The 15,153-nt window shown below is 41.0% G+C and overlaps 1 protein-coding gene across 2 annotated transcripts; it reads right to left on the reverse strand.

Annotated features, from left to right (window-relative positions):
- Positions 1–601: 601 nt before the first annotated feature.
- Positions 602–11,779, reverse strand: LOC144704725 (PROTEIN TARGETING TO STARCH (PTST)). 2 transcript variants are annotated; one of them, XM_078577248.1, is made up of 9 exons: positions 11,657–11,779; positions 10,192–10,228; positions 9,657–9,909; positions 8,859–8,948; positions 8,268–8,336; positions 5,076–5,181; positions 4,909–4,997; positions 3,035–3,147; positions 602–908 (listed from the first exon to the last, which is right to left on the reverse strand). In XM_078577248.1, exons 2-9 carry the CDS (start codon positions 10,221–10,223, stop codon positions 806–808), a joined length of 855 nt encoding a protein of 284 aa, XP_078433374.1. In that variant the 5' UTR covers positions 10,224–10,228; positions 11,657–11,779; the 3' UTR covers positions 602–805. The 2 variants fall into 2 exon arrangements, with proteins under 2 accessions (XP_078433374.1, XP_078433373.1); XM_078577247.1 differs by having other exon boundaries at positions 10,192–10,235; positions 11,657–11,771.
- Between the last annotated feature and the right edge of the window lie 3,374 nt (positions 11,780–15,153).

Consider the following 15,153-nt stretch of genomic DNA (forward strand, 5'->3'; position numbering starts at 1 on the left):
TTTATTAACACGACTTATGACTAAAGTACATATTAAAATAGAATGATCTATTTATTTTATTTATCATGGCTCAAGTTCACTATTTTCGAGAAAATTTGTTTGTTTGCATTCCATTGGTAAAAATACAAAATTTATCAATACATTGGTTAAGGAACTTTTCAAATTATATCTAAATTTCTATAAGATGGAATCATTTGAACTCAGCAAAATAAAATTAGTCCATGATTAGTGAAGGAAACTACACCAAATCATGAACTATTTTATTTAAAGTACATGTCCAATATAAATAGTGCATTCTAATGTAAATGAAACACAATGATTAAAACATGGAAAAAGACTCGTAATATTTTTTTCACATGTTAAGATGTTTCATTAAACATAGCTTTAAACTTTACTTCAAGTTTTTAATGTTTTCAGGGGGAGAACCACAATGATTGAAATATGGAAAATGACTTGTATCACTCTTTTACATGCAACATGAATCATCAAACATATTAGTAAACTTAACTCAACTTTGTAATATCTTCAAGGGTGGATCCTTATTAGATCTCCCTAATATACATGTATATTTCAAAGGATAAATAAATCGGAAAGTGGGAAATTTAAAGAATCAAAACAATAAATCACTTCTGAAAAGACCAGTAATGGACCCCAAACTTCATGAATCTAAGGTTTTCCTTTATCGATAAATACAGGTTGAAGTTAAACATTAGATAGATGACCAATTATAGCAAATGATATAAAAGAGAGGCTAATTACGGAGCAGGAATTTATGTGATACCTTGTAGAGAAGAGTTGGAGTCCACTATTCAACTGTTAAAATGTTGTTCTTCATTTCACCTTCACCAACTATTGGAAGCTCTGGCGACAGCTGCCATACTCCGTCGACCAGGAATTTAACCTCGTACCTGAAATTTAGACATGCGGGCCTAAATGGGGAGTGGGGGAGAGAGAGAGAGAAGAGAGAGGGAGGGGGAGAGAGAAAAGATAGAGAGGGAGAGGAGAGAAAGAGGATAACAGAGTGAGAGAAGAAGAGAGAAAGAGACAGAGGAAGAGAGAGAAGAGAGAGAGAAAGGAAGAAAGAGAGGGAGAGCAAGAGAGAGAAGAGAGAGGAAGAAAGAGTGGGAGAGCAAGAGAGAGAAGAGAGGGAGGAGAGCAAGAGAGAGAGGAAGAAAGAGTGGGAGAGCAAGAGAGAGAGGAAGAAAGAGAGGAAGAGAGAGAGAGAGAGAAAAGAGGGAGGAGAGCAAGAAATAGAACAGAGAGAGGGAGAGCAAGAGAGAGAAGAGAGAGAGAAGAGATAAGAGAGGAAGAGAGAGAGATATAGAAGAGAGAGAGAGCAAGAGGGAGAAGAAAGAGAAGACAGAGAGAAGGGAGAGAGAGAGAGAGCAAGAGAAAGAGAAGACAGAGAGAAGGGAGAGAGGGAGAGCAAGAGAAAGAGAGACAGAGAGAAGGGAGAGAGGGAGAGCAAGAGAAAGAGAGACAGAGAGAAGGAAGAGAGGGAGAGCAAGAGAGAGAGAGACAGAGGAGATAGAGAGAAGAGAGAGGAAGAGAAAGAGAGACAGAGAGAAGGGAGAGAGGGAGAGCAAGAGAAAGAGAGACAGAGGAGATAGAGAGAAGAGAGAGGAAGAATAAAGAGAGAGATAGAGGAGATAGAGAGGAGAGAGGAAGAATAAAGAGAGAGATAGAGGAGATAGAGAGGAGAGAGAGGAAGAATAAAGAGAGATAGAGATAGGGAGGAGAGAGAGAAGAATAAAGAGAGAGAGGAAACATAAAGAGAGAGAAAGATAGAGGAGATAGAGAGAGAAGAGAGGGGGAGAATAGAGAGAGAAAGGAGAAAAGGAAGAGAAAGAAAAGAGAGAGAGGGGGGGAGAGAGAGAAGAGAGAGAGGAAGCCAGTGAGAGAGGGAGAACGACAAGGGAGGGGAAGCAAGCAAGAGAGGGAGAAAGAGAAGAGAACGAAAACAGAGAGAGAGGAAGCGAGTGAGAGAGGGAGAAAGAGAAGAGAGTGGAAGAGACGCGAGGGAGAGAGAAAAAAAGAGATACATGATAGAGAGGAAGTGGGAGAGAGAAGAGAAGAGAGAGAAAAAGAGAGAGAGATAGCGAGAGACGAGAGGGAGAGAGAAGAAAGAGATATACGATAGAGAGGAAGAGGGAGAGAGAAGAGAAGAGAGAGAGAGAGAGAGAGAGAGATAGCGAGAGACGCGAGGGAGAGAGAAGAAAGAGATACATGATAGAGAGGTAGAGGGAGAGAGAAGAGAATAGAGAGAGAAAGAGAGAGAGATAGTGAGAGACGCGAGGGAGAGAGAAGAAAGAGATACATGATAGAGAGGAAGAGGGAGAGAGAGAGAGAGAGAGAGAGAGAGAGAGAGAGAGAAAGAGAGAGAGATAGTGAGAGACGCGAGGGAGAGAGAAGAAAGAGATACATGATAGAAAGGAAGAGGGAGAGAGAAAGAGAGAGAGAGAGATAGCGAGAGACGCGAGGGAGAGAGAAGAAAGAGATACATGATAGAGAGGTAGAGGGAGAGAGAAGAGAAGAGAGAGAGAACGAGAGAGATAGTGAGAGGACGCGAGGGAGAGAGAAGAAAGAGATACATGATAGAGAGGAAGAGGGAGAGAGAAGAAAGAGATACAGGTGAGAGAGGAAGAGATGGAAGGGAGAGAAAAGAGAGACATAGAGAGAGAGCTGTAAGGGGAGAAGAGAGAGCTAGAGATAGATAGAGACGGAGGGAGAGAGAATAGGGCGGGAGGAAGAGACAGGAGGGAGAGAGAAGAGGGAGATAGGAAGAGACGGGAGAGAGAGAGATGAAGAAACCATAAGGGGGAGAAAACAAGCGACAGAAGAGAGATAAAAAATAGAGAGAGAGGGGAGAGAGATGGAAGGGAGATAGAGAAGATAGATATTGAGGGAGGAAGAGAGAGAGAGAAGAGAGAGATAGAGATAGAGAGGGAGGGAGAGAGAAAATAGATATAGAGGTAGATATAGAGGGAGGAAGAGAGAGAAGAGAAAAAAAAAGGAAAAAAATAGGAGAATTGACCTGCCAGGTCTCAACCGCAAATCAGTTGAGAACTTGACGAAGGCACCGGTGAATTCCTGTGACATCTCTTCTCCTTGGCTCCATCCATCAAATGATCCCATCACCTTCACACTCTAAAACCAAAAATAAAATCATCAATGCTCAAATATCAGTCCTTCCTACCATTAGAGTCCAGTTAAGATATCCAATTCTCGAAAATCAATGGGTTATTTATAAATACCCCCTCGTAAGGTCATTAGAGGGATTTTTTGATGAATGATCATTTTGTGAGTGCAAGAACTCCCAACTCGGAAGTTCTTGAGGGTTTGTTCACCTATTGCTCGCTTTTTTTTCTCGTTCTTTTTTATCTCCCTCATCCTATTTCTTAATTTCGTTAGATCTCCACGGGTTCGTAAGCACCTACAAGCAGAAAACTCATGATATCTTCCATCTATAAAGTCTTGATGATGATCCACTTTCACTCCACTCATAATTGAGGTGGCCGATAATAAAACTTTTGTTTTAAAAAAAAAAATCAAATTGAGCTTGAAGGCAAGATTTGTTTTTTTAATTTTTCCTTTCCGACTATACCAAGGGTCATTTCATAACTGGCAAGAAGACTGATCAGGGTTTCAGACGATATATACTTTATCAGCCTTCTCGGATAAATCTAAGTGACCGAAGTAGCTAAACAAGAAATTCATCAAAACTTCCTCCACAGTGTAAAACTAGGAGACTAATCCAAATAACATTTTTTGTTCTCCATGCTTGATTTATGAGCTGGACCTGGAAAACAGAGATCATTCAAAGGTCCTCTTCAACGGAATGGTATATTCAATGCGATCATAATCCGGATGAGTTGATCAATCGGCTCGGCCAATCTGATCAGCGATTCAGGTGCGATGAGCACATGGGGCGAGTTTTCGCGCGGATTATGAAGTCAATGAAAATGAAAACCAAGCTACTTTTTTAGGCATGGAAACCGGATAAACATTGATCTGTCTTTGTTCTACATCCGGATCAAGGCCATTTGATCGATCAAATTTTTTGGTCTAATTTTCCTCGGCTTGATCCTTCTGAACCTCTGAGCGATAGGACAGAGACTTAGAAGGAGAGGGAGAGAGGAAGATAATGCAACTTCAATTAACTTGACTTCTGTCAGCTCTCTTAAGGAAGGTCCTGATAAAAAATTCTCAAGAATTCATCAAAGAATGAAGAGTAGTGCCAAACATGAATACTGGGGAAGCTCACGTGGATTTGAATAAAAAAGAGAGCACAGGAAGGGCGGCTAAAGATAATGGACCAGCCCTCAAGAAAGAGTCTCTCTCTCTATCCCTCTCTCCATCTGATTGATCCTAAAATCAAAGGTCATGTTCCTCGTTACATCAAGTTAAGGATATATTTCATTAAGATCCCAGTCAGGATCTTATCATTTACATTCTAAGGTATTTGCTCTTGAAATAATGTGGACCTGAGTTCTTGATAGGAGTTCTTCAAGAATTGGTTCCAGTTCTATCGTGGAACAACATATAAGGGATGACAATGTAGGGATAGAAAGGGAGAAAGATATAAGAGAGATAGGTCTAAGCCGGATCGCCACAATGAACATGCAAAAAGGGGAATGTCAAAAATGCTCCTCATGATCACAAATGACAAAAATACCCTTCAAGAAGGGCTGGGGGTCGTATCAGTAAATAACCAAAATATTTCTACTGGGTTGAACCGACGAAGATACCCTTGGGGAGGCTAAGGATCGTGTGATGGAGAAACTGTGAAACATGATCCATGTCTAAGATCATGAAAAAAGAAAATCAGATGTTATGCCTGATTCCATCCAAGTTCCACTTTGAAATCTACCCATACGAAGAGCATTTGGATGCAAGGAGGGATTTTACCTCTGCCATACCGACCCAGTAAAGGGTGATATCTCGGAGCTTGACAGCGTCAACGCCCTTCTTCTGTTCCTTGACTTTTTCATGAACGGCTAGAAAAAAATTCCTCGCATAGTAATCAGGATTTTTTATTTTAACAAATAATATCTTGTTAAAATGCATGAACGTACCTTGAAGCCTGGAGACAAGATGAGATTGGACATATTTCCCATTAATCTTCCGAGAACTGGGTGGGGCGCCATAACTTGCCACCTCTTCTGCCAACTCCACCAATGCCTGCGTTAGAAAGATGAGTTTTAATATGAGAGGAAAAACTAACTTAATTGACCGCAAGGAGTGTGGAACTCCATAGGTAGCAGGACATAGATCTGAAAAAAAGGAGAGGGGGAAGAGGTGCAAGAGAGGAGTCCACTGGCCGAAAAAGCAAAACAGATTCAATAAAGCTAAGGAATTCCTACCCTTGTGTAGCATTTTAAAACATAGATGCTAACCAGGTACGGGGATCTAATCACTGAAAGCCTTGGTCGGTGAGAATTGAGAGTACGTAGGTGAGCCAAACCAGTCAATGAAAATAGGTTATCCGATTAATGGGTTGGTGACTGTTTGGTGATTGCATTACTGATGAGAGATTGGGCCCTTGATCGTCATGCCCTTTCAAGAACAGACTATCTGATCACCAAGTTGATAGGGTGGCATGTCTACAGATTGCAGTCACATCAATCTGATCAATCAATTTTCTTGATCTTGGAACATGCAATCAAGATTTGATTGATTAGATTGAATCCCCATTACACTTCATGTGGATTCATTTTCGTGGAAAAAACATGAATCTCCAAGAACCCAAGTTGTGGTGCATCAATTCTCAATCTAATATCTGGAACAAATGAAATTGGAGTGTTTACATTAGAGGGAGAGAGGGTGGGGATATGTTTCAAATGCCCGCTCATTAATGACCATCCACCTAAAGTCATCCTTCTTTGAGTGCTGCATGAGAGGCCATGCAATTGCGGAGTAATTAGCAACAAATTAGGCCAAGAAACCCTTGCAGTTGGCACATAACGGGGAGTGTGGGCCGACCACAATGTCTACTATTTTCCCTTTATCCGTCACCACCCATTCACTAGAGCTATTCCAGCTGACCTTGTAGGAGCATACACATTATGGTCATCCAAGGTTTGAAACACATCGTAAAGATGCTGCACATGGAAAACACGGGTCGCAACCGTATACCAGGATGCCTCAAAGAACACCAGCACGAATTTCCTCACGACGGGTTGAAATAACTGGTTCATCAATGCGTGAAACCTGGCTGGTACATTCCGGAGACCAAATGACAAAACTAAGAACTGATAGTGGCCTTGTGAGTTTGGTCCGGTGTCTTGGGTATATCATCTGCATGCATCTGAACTGGTGATAACCCCACTCAAGATCCAACTTGGAGAAGACTGTTGTGCCATTAAGCTCTTCCAACAGCTCATCAGCCACTGAAATGGGGAAGTTGTCCAGGACAAAGATGCGGCTGAGCGCCTGGTAGTCTACACAACAGTGTCAGGTGCCATCTTCCTTGGGCACGACCAAGGCTGAACTTGAGTACAGACTGGTCGAATGGCCCTGTGGGGTGTCAAAGGCCCAGGGTTACCGCAACTGTCCACATAAATGGACGGCATCTGTTTAGATATCAACTGGGAAATGCCTGAGACGTAGTGGAATTCTGCGTAAGCTTGCCAGGTTCCCCACTGACTTTGCTCCTACAGAGATGAGGAAGACGAGGTTGGTTCGCCCTAGAGAATATGGGGAACTTAGTCCACCCTGAAATTGAGCATCAATAGCCACTGGACTCCAAGGATTACCTCGAAGCCAATTTGATCCAATTGTAGAAAGTCCTGAATGATAGGGACGCCAAGCACAGTTAACTGCAAGTCACAAAACAGTCTATGTCCCTGAAGGACATGGCTGTTGCCAAGGGTGATGTCATAGGGAGTAACAACAACCAGCTGAATGCCCAAGTCAATAAGTTGACCTCTGCAGATAAAGTTGAGTCGCAACCCTGCCACCGAGGATGGAAATAAGTCGTCCTCAGAGCAGGCCTATCATCTTCAATGTGACTTGAGTTGTGAGGCCCAACAGCGTGACCTGAGCAGTCACCTGAGGCTCGTCTTTCGCGGTTGGAGATAATTCCTCATTAGACAACAGGTTGTAATCGGCATCGCCCTAAACAAAATAAAGTTGTCGCTCACGTTTATAGCTATGGCCCATGGTAAATTTCTCATCACAGTGATAGCAGAGACCCTTCACTTTTGCAGCCATCATTCATCTTTTGTCAGGCCCATGTAGGTGAGTTCCTACTTCCAAACCTGACCCAGCAAAGGTTGGACCATAGTGGCAGTAGCCGGAGAGCATATGAGCTGTGGTTGTCTTGTTCCTTGATCCCGTAGGGACTGGGCTGCGACGATCTTGGTTTGGAACCCGTGCAAAACCTGTGACAGCTAGTGTTCTGCTTCCAATGCATGTTTTTGAAGCATGTCCAAGGATTGAGGCCAGTAGCGCTAGCCTTCGGCTCAGATATCCAGCTGCAAGGCTGAGAGAAATGCCTTCATGAGAATAACTGGTGGTATAGCAAAGGCATATCCCCCTAGCTGCTTGAATACTGGGATGAACTCCTCCACCATTCCCCATTGCTGTAGTTTGAATAAGTATTTGTAAGCTTCCTTTGTCGAGTAACCGAAATGCTTGGACATTTGCCTCCGAAAATCGTCCCAATCGAAAAACCCGAAGTGATCATCCCGATAACAGAACCAGTCCTGCGCCTTTCCTTTGAAATGCAAGGCCACTAATAGCAGTTGCTCAAGCCTCTTTTCACAGGAAGATGTGAAAGAGAAAAAGGACCATGCGGGAGCCCTTTGGCCGATCAGTTGTAGTGCTGCACATGATCAGCAGGTTCCTCTTCAATGGGGTCGCCGAAAGAAGATCAAGAAATGAGGAACATTAGGGCTAGAGGTGGATGGAGGAGGGAGAGGTAGTGAGATTGTGAGAGAGGGAGCTTACAAAGGTTCTTGCCAGCCTTCTTCCCTGAGGTATTTCACCTTTTCATGGCTCACAGCACACTGTGAGTCATGTTTCTGGATAGGTCGGGCTTGGGTTGGATCCCTTTTGGGCTGAAAATATAGGGGTTTGTTTGGGTCCTTTTTCTTCTCGTAAGACCGGATTGGGGTCTTAACATATCCCTACCTTTAATGGTTTAAGGTCAACTTCCGTAAAACATCTGTTTTCGTATTAAATAGTTCAGGCCCCAATTCACTCCAAAAAATTCCCTGGATATATATATAATTTAGATACTCCCTTCTTCTAACAGTAGTGCATACCTGAATCTCAAGTTCTAGTGATGCAAGTTCGCTTCTGATGTTCACCAGGTCATCATCCCTCGCGATTAACTGCAAATAAAATACAGGAATGACACTCAGATATTCTTTTCCATCAATATATGGGCACTATAGTTACAATGAGACATGTTTAAAAAAAGAAAACAGTAAAGTGTAGCAGAAATTAAAAGCTTACTTCGGTGACATATTCATGAATGTTGCATTTTATTAAATATGTCATTGACACCCCAAATTTTTACAAGGACATTAATAGACAATTTCCCCAACAACAAAATATGTGAAAAAATGAAGCAGTAGGAACTGAAAAGCTGTCCAAATACATAACAACCAGGTTTCATCAAGATTTTTATGTGGTTTGAAGTCGATATACGTGAAATGCTGAGGAGAAAATACTTGATCAACAAGAAGCAACTGAAGTTCATCAAAATACAGAACTGCCGACAAGATATAATACTTTCTCTATAAAGCAATAGACCATTTGAGTCGTAGGAGTTAAGAAGAATACAAAAGACGCTCGTCATACTGGGTCTTCCAAAAACATAAAGGTTCGTACGGGAGTTGATCCTTCAAAACCTGTCTTTTAAGGAATCTGCTGTGCTGATTTGCCTCAGAAAGTTTCCGTGCTAGTCGTCTTCTTTGCGAGTCTATGAACAACTCCTTCAGCTGATTAGTAAAATTAAAGATATTTCAATGCCAGGTTGAGGCACAGCAGTAGTACACCATTAAGCGCGGTGGTGAAAATTAAGTGGAAAAGAGGGTAATATGTTACTTTTAGAGTGAGACTAAATAGATCAAAAACCCAATTAATCCTTATGGCACTTTTAGCTGAGTGAATTTAAAAATCAAAAAAAGGAATAGAAATTTCTGATCGGTGAAATGTGGTAAGCACAATTGCCACCAGCACAGATGATGCCATCATGCCCTCTAGGGTTTGGCAACTGCCAACGTCGTCATCAACATCAACGTCATGGACTCTTGTTGACGCTGGCGATGACAATGACATTAATGGTTTTCATGGCCTTTGATGATGACGATGAGGCACCTGAATCGTGGATGAGTTCAGGGTGCCAGATAGACAGATGCAGGAGTCAACCAGCGTTTTCATGTTGACAACGACATTGACATTGGCATTGACAATGACAATGAGAGGCTTCCCTGGATGGTTGGGCTCTACAATGACATCGACATCGTCATCAAGAAATCGTCAACCAGTTGTCAACGTTCCAAATCATGGGACAAGTAAATTGACTCTCATTCCACACCAAATCCACAATGTTCCACATCAAAATCCTTGGGATGTGCTGAACTCAAATGTGCGTTCAGAGGTTGAAGAGGCATATAACAAATCATGGGAAAAGTAAATTGTATGACCTGTTCACTTTGAGGAAGCGAATCTTCAGTTGACTCTTGGGGCTCCCATAACGGGGCCTCCTCATCTAAGCTGACTTGTGCAGCCAAAGATCTCCGATAAGGATTTCTTAAGTTGTATTTGCATGCGGACTTCTTCGACCCTGAAAGTGCACTGCTTCTTGACACAGGAAGAGAGGTGAACGGCAGAAGCGCTGAGCTTGTGGATGCCATATTCGAAGTGCATTTAAAAGCAGATTCCCTTTTAATGCGGCACCTATAAAAAAAATCAAAGTAATAAACTTGATAGCAGAGACAATTAAAGTAAAAGAAAGAGACTCATGCTCACTACTTACTACAGAGGTGAACTCAGGATGTAATTAAAGACCAAATTTTGAGTCAAAATGATATGAGCAAGTGCATTATAGAAATAAAAACATGATATCTCCAAGAATTAAACGGGAAGAATAAATGAGCATGCGTCTTTGTTAAATGTTTCTCTAATTTTGTAAGGATCAATAGAACTTCATAATCATAGCAATGCTGCAACAAACTTTACCTAATAGACCCTGAAATTGTAGAGCACTCCATGTCCACTGTTCACTAGATCAGCAATAAAATTAGCAGACATCAGAAATTTATGGACTTTGCCATGGGAGAAATGTGAAAGTTGGACAGAAAAATGAAAATACTCAGGACGCATGGCTAAAGAGCACTTGAGTGACAAACTCAGACGGAAGTCAAATACACAAAACCAAGTCCTCTAGACGCAATTATTTCTGGAATCCTTTATTGGAAGCTCATACGCCAACAGAGCTTACGTCACAAATAATAACAAGCACGAACATGATTAAATAATTTTAGAACTCGTACTTTGTCCCACTTTCCATTAAAACGGGATGTCCATTGAGCCAGGTCGCTGATATAAAGAACAACAGTGAAATTGATAATGGCATTAAAACCCTGAATGTAATAGAGAGTCGTGGAAGAATTCATTTGGAAGATTTCCCTTTCTTGGAAGACAATAATACGAGAGCAGTATTCAGCTACTTAGATGTGAAGTACCGTATCCAGAGTTCTTGATCTCTCTCTCTCTCTTCTCCTACTTCCATTATACGTATATCTCCCCATAATTCTCTTGACTTGATAGATCTCCTTCAGGGATTCTATCCATCAGAAACAAAACCAGTTTTCCATAACTCGGCCATAATTAGAATTAGCTCTACGATTTTTTACACCCAATATCCTTCAAAAATTAGGGTAAGATGTCCTCTCAGAAAAATAAGCAGTTTTTGCAGGAAAATCGAGCATGTTCTATCTTTTCCAGAAGATAAAACGTGATACTTGATGTACGAGACTCGCAATTTTTTTTGTTTAATTGGTCATATAGTTAAACGTCAAAGTTCGGAATAACTGCTATTGGGTCTTCCCTCTGTTGAAGAACCCTCTGAAAAGAACTAGAACCCCTTTTGCTGCTCTAGAATTATTAATTCGGCAGGAGACGGAGAAAGGATGATGATTCGAAAATGCACTATCAGCACGGCAAAATTTCTACAGAAATTCCACCGACGAATTTAGAAATCCGGGATTCCGGAAGAAAATCGAGGTGATCGATACGATTCGTCTTCGTTAGAATTACCTGAAAAATCACAGTCAGCAAGACATTTATTAAGATTCGTCAATTGCACCATGAAAAACAATTCAGAGCTCCGGAATTCATGAAGTCCACCGACGTGATCCCTAGGGCTCATCTACCCCAGAATTCTCAAACATGAGCAACATAATCAGGGAGTCATTTCTCAAGAAATCTTCTCACAAGTATAAAAATGTTTATTGAACCACGGAAAACAACTTAGAAAACAAGAATTCTTGAAATTGAGCATCGCGCGTCATCTCGAGTATTCGTCTTTCTGTAAATTTCTCACATGAATCCCATCCCTCTTGATCTACTCTATCGCTCCAACAACTCGAAGAATTTCGCAGTAGAAGCCGATCTCTGATCAACATTTCCCTACAAAACTCACCGATTTGTGCTGCTGGGAAACCTCACTGAAACCACTGCCAAGCAAGTCCGAGAATGGTGGAAGGAGATGGTAAATCCATCACGAGACAATATGTATATACATGCTTAGAGAGAGAGATAAATGACATGTCTGAGAGAGAAATATATGAAGATAAATCATGGAAGTTAAATCGCAAATTCTTTGCGAGCCAGGAGATATAGAGAGAGAGATAAATGACATGTATGAGAGATAAATAGATGAAGATATATGTAGTGGAAGGAAATTGCAAATAGATACATGATTAGAGAGAGAGATAAATGACATGTATGAGAGATAAATAGATGAAGATATATGTAGTGGAAGGAAATTGCAAATTCTTTGCGAGCAAGGAGATATAGATACATGTTTAGAGAGAGATGAATGACATGGATGAAAGAGAAATATATGAAAATGTATATATCTCCCTAAATTAATAAGTAAAAAAAGTTTCGATGGTCTTAAAATTTGCTCCCCGATAACCGTCTAAGTAAATTAAAAAATCGCCGGGAGACACGTGTCACAAATTGACTGGTCTCCCATCTTGGGGCATCTAACAATTAAATTTGGAATATACTCGGAATCGTTGTTGGGCCGATACAAGACGAATTTTTGAACTTGGTATAGTCTCAGGCCTAATTTTTAGCCAGTTTTGAATTTTATTTTCTCAATAAGAACCATTAATAATATTAAATACAATATTGGAATTAAAGGTACTTCTTGATCAGGATTTGCCTGTCCGGAAGCCCATATCGAGATGGATATTGAATCCTATAACCATAGAGAGAAATGTCAGGATATCTGATATCGGTTGCTACATTACTGATATATTGTATTGATATCAATCCTGACATCTACCTTTTTATTTGTTCTAGGCTTTGGATGCTAGTATCGGATATCTGACTTAATATTTTCAATATTTTTTAATTGCTAATTTTCTTGTTTCCCCTTTTTTAATATTACTGCATTTTTGTAAATTTTTAATGACTAGACTAAAAAGTAAGAATAGCACATCGGGAATTGTGACAATATCTTCGAGTATCGGAGTCAAATAAGATGAAGCCCGGCCATGACCCAACCCACAGCATTCCGATCGATGTATTGGTCATGTAAGATATCGTTCTAAATTCAATCAGAATCTCACACCAATTACTATATAGAAATTTTATTTAAACTTTATTGATCTGTGACCATGTTACTTTTAGCACAAGGATTTCATCATCTGACGACATCATCAGGCCCTGTCCATGCCCCTTTAGTATCCATCTCAATATCTGATTTGACCGCATTATTGATATCCATTCAATGTATTATGACATCATATCGTGTTGTATTCATTTACTAGAATATCAGATTGGTCGATATTTGACATTGGGATCAATTTTATTGATATTGGAAAGTGTTATTCTGCCAGAGATATTACAACATCCAGTACCGTCATCTGCCACTGTCCATGTTCCTTCAATATCCATTTCAATATCATATATTTGTCACATCGCTAATATATGTATGATATTTGATGCTGTCTTCATAAACCAAATTATAATAATGTGTGAATTAGATGCTAGGATCAATTATAAGCTCTAGACGTTACTTGGAGAGAAAAAAATATGATGTCTCGTACCGTTATCTGCCACTGTTCACATGCATTTAGTATCTGTCTCAATAGCCAATATCGGTCACAATAAAATCATCCATCTGATATGTGATATCTTTTTCATTAACCTGGATATCAGATTGTCTGATATGAGATACTAGGACCAATTTCTGATCATTGGACAAAGTTACCCTAATGGAAAAATAATGATGTCCCATGCCATTATCTGTCACTGTCCACGTCTCTTCGATATCTATCCTAATATCTGATATTAGCCACATTACTGATATCCGTCCAATTTCCAACACCATCATCTCATATTCTCATCATTAGTTTGAATAAATATTGCCGCCTATTTGATATATAAACCAATTTTACTGATATTGGATAACTCTACTTTGGGGATCGGCAAGCATCATCCGTCACGTCACACGTCACCATGAAGGAAATGTGACAGATGATGTGACGTCGACGGTGATGGTTTAGGAGTCTGTGACGGTGACAGATGATGGAGTGTGCATAATGGGGACGTGACGGTGACGGGTGCCCAAGAGGCGTGATGTGACGGAACAGTTGTCATGGATGATGCCCGTGACGAAATTTCTGAAACGTTTTAATGGACAGAAAATACATTTAAAAATCATTATTTTTACGCATTTCAATTTCCTGGCATTTTTCACTGAAGTCCCTGTTTTTTACAGGCGCAAACCAACACCACCTGTAAATAATTGGAGATATATCCCTCAAGTTTTCTGTCCTGTAAATTTTCAATAGTAAAAACATAGGAAATTTTAAAAATTAGTGGAGAGGAGAGAGAAAGAGAACTTTGGCTAGTTACCCAATGAAGCAAGCCGATCGAAGAACGTCAGCAGAGACGACCAGCCCAGCTAGTGGAGAGGGGAGAGAAAGAGTGGATAACTCAAGAGAAAGAAAGAGAGAAGCGCAAGCCAGATAATAAAATGGAGAAGAATACTGAATACTCACAAGGGTCTGTACTCGGTTACACGACGGGGCTCGAATCTGTGCGCTCCATGCGACCATGGCTGGCGGTAGTCACTCGAGTGTTGCGCGTTCAAAAGATGAAATCACATGCAATACTTACGAGTTCGGGGCGATTAAGAGAGGCGACAAGGAGGAAGCTTGCCAGTGATTACAGCCGTTCTTCGTCGGATCATTCGGGAGAGGAACATGATCTGTCTTCTGCTTAGTGTTGCAGGATGGCTGCTGCTTTTGCTCGTGGATTTCTTCACGTGGAAGATGGCTTGGTCGACTTGGTGGACGCCGAGAAGATTAGAAAAGTGTTTACAACATCAAGGAATCAAATGAACCCACTAGAGATAGGTAGAACTCGCCACTAAGGGTTTCATTAACGTCACAGATGACAGTGACGGCGTCAACGTGACATGGACGTGACGGGACGACATATGGAGGGACGAAACGGGAACGTGACGGTTTTTTTGGCATATGCTGGGACGCGTGATGGGTCGAAAAATCCATCACGTCACCATCCATCACGTTCTGTCATCCGTTCCGTCACATCATGGGCGTCATGTCCTGGAAGTGACGTTCCCTACGCTACTTTACTAGATAGACACTGAACATCACTTGATACCATCATCTACCACCATCCACACCTCTTTGATATCCGTCTCAGTATACAATATTGGCCACATTACTGACATCCGTCCGATACCCGACACTGTCTTCGCATTTTACCTGAATATCAGATTGTCCAATATTGGGGGGACATCGAGATGGATAACGAAGGACGAGTTCGTCTGGTCGGAACATAATTCTGTCTGATTAATTAATTATTTAGGACAAAATAAATACTGCAGGGCCCTAACCCATCTTTTGATGGCCTTAAAAACAAATATTTAAGAGG

The sequence above is a fragment of the Wolffia australiana genome, chromosome 6 (genome assembly GCF_029677425.1).
Source record: "Wolffia australiana isolate 7733 chromosome 6, ASM2967742v1".
Taxonomy (NCBI): domain Eukaryota; kingdom Viridiplantae; phylum Streptophyta; class Magnoliopsida; order Alismatales; family Araceae; genus Wolffia; species Wolffia australiana.

What these genes read in the sequence shown, in the direction of transcription:
- LOC144704725 (XM_078577248.1), bottom strand. Translation starts at nt 10,223, where the DNA reads ATGGAGTGCTCTACAATTTCAGGGTCTATTAG. An exon ending in CGCTTCCTCAAAGTGAACAG is followed by an intron (nt 8,949 to 9,656) that starts GTCATACAATTT and finishes TTTACTAATCAG; the next exon opens with CTGAAGGAGTTGTTCATAGA. An exon ending in TTGCGGTTGAGACCTGGCAG is followed by an intron (nt 909 to 3,034) that starts GTCAATTCTCCT and finishes TCTAAATTTCAG; the next exon opens with GTACGAGGTTAAATTCCTGG.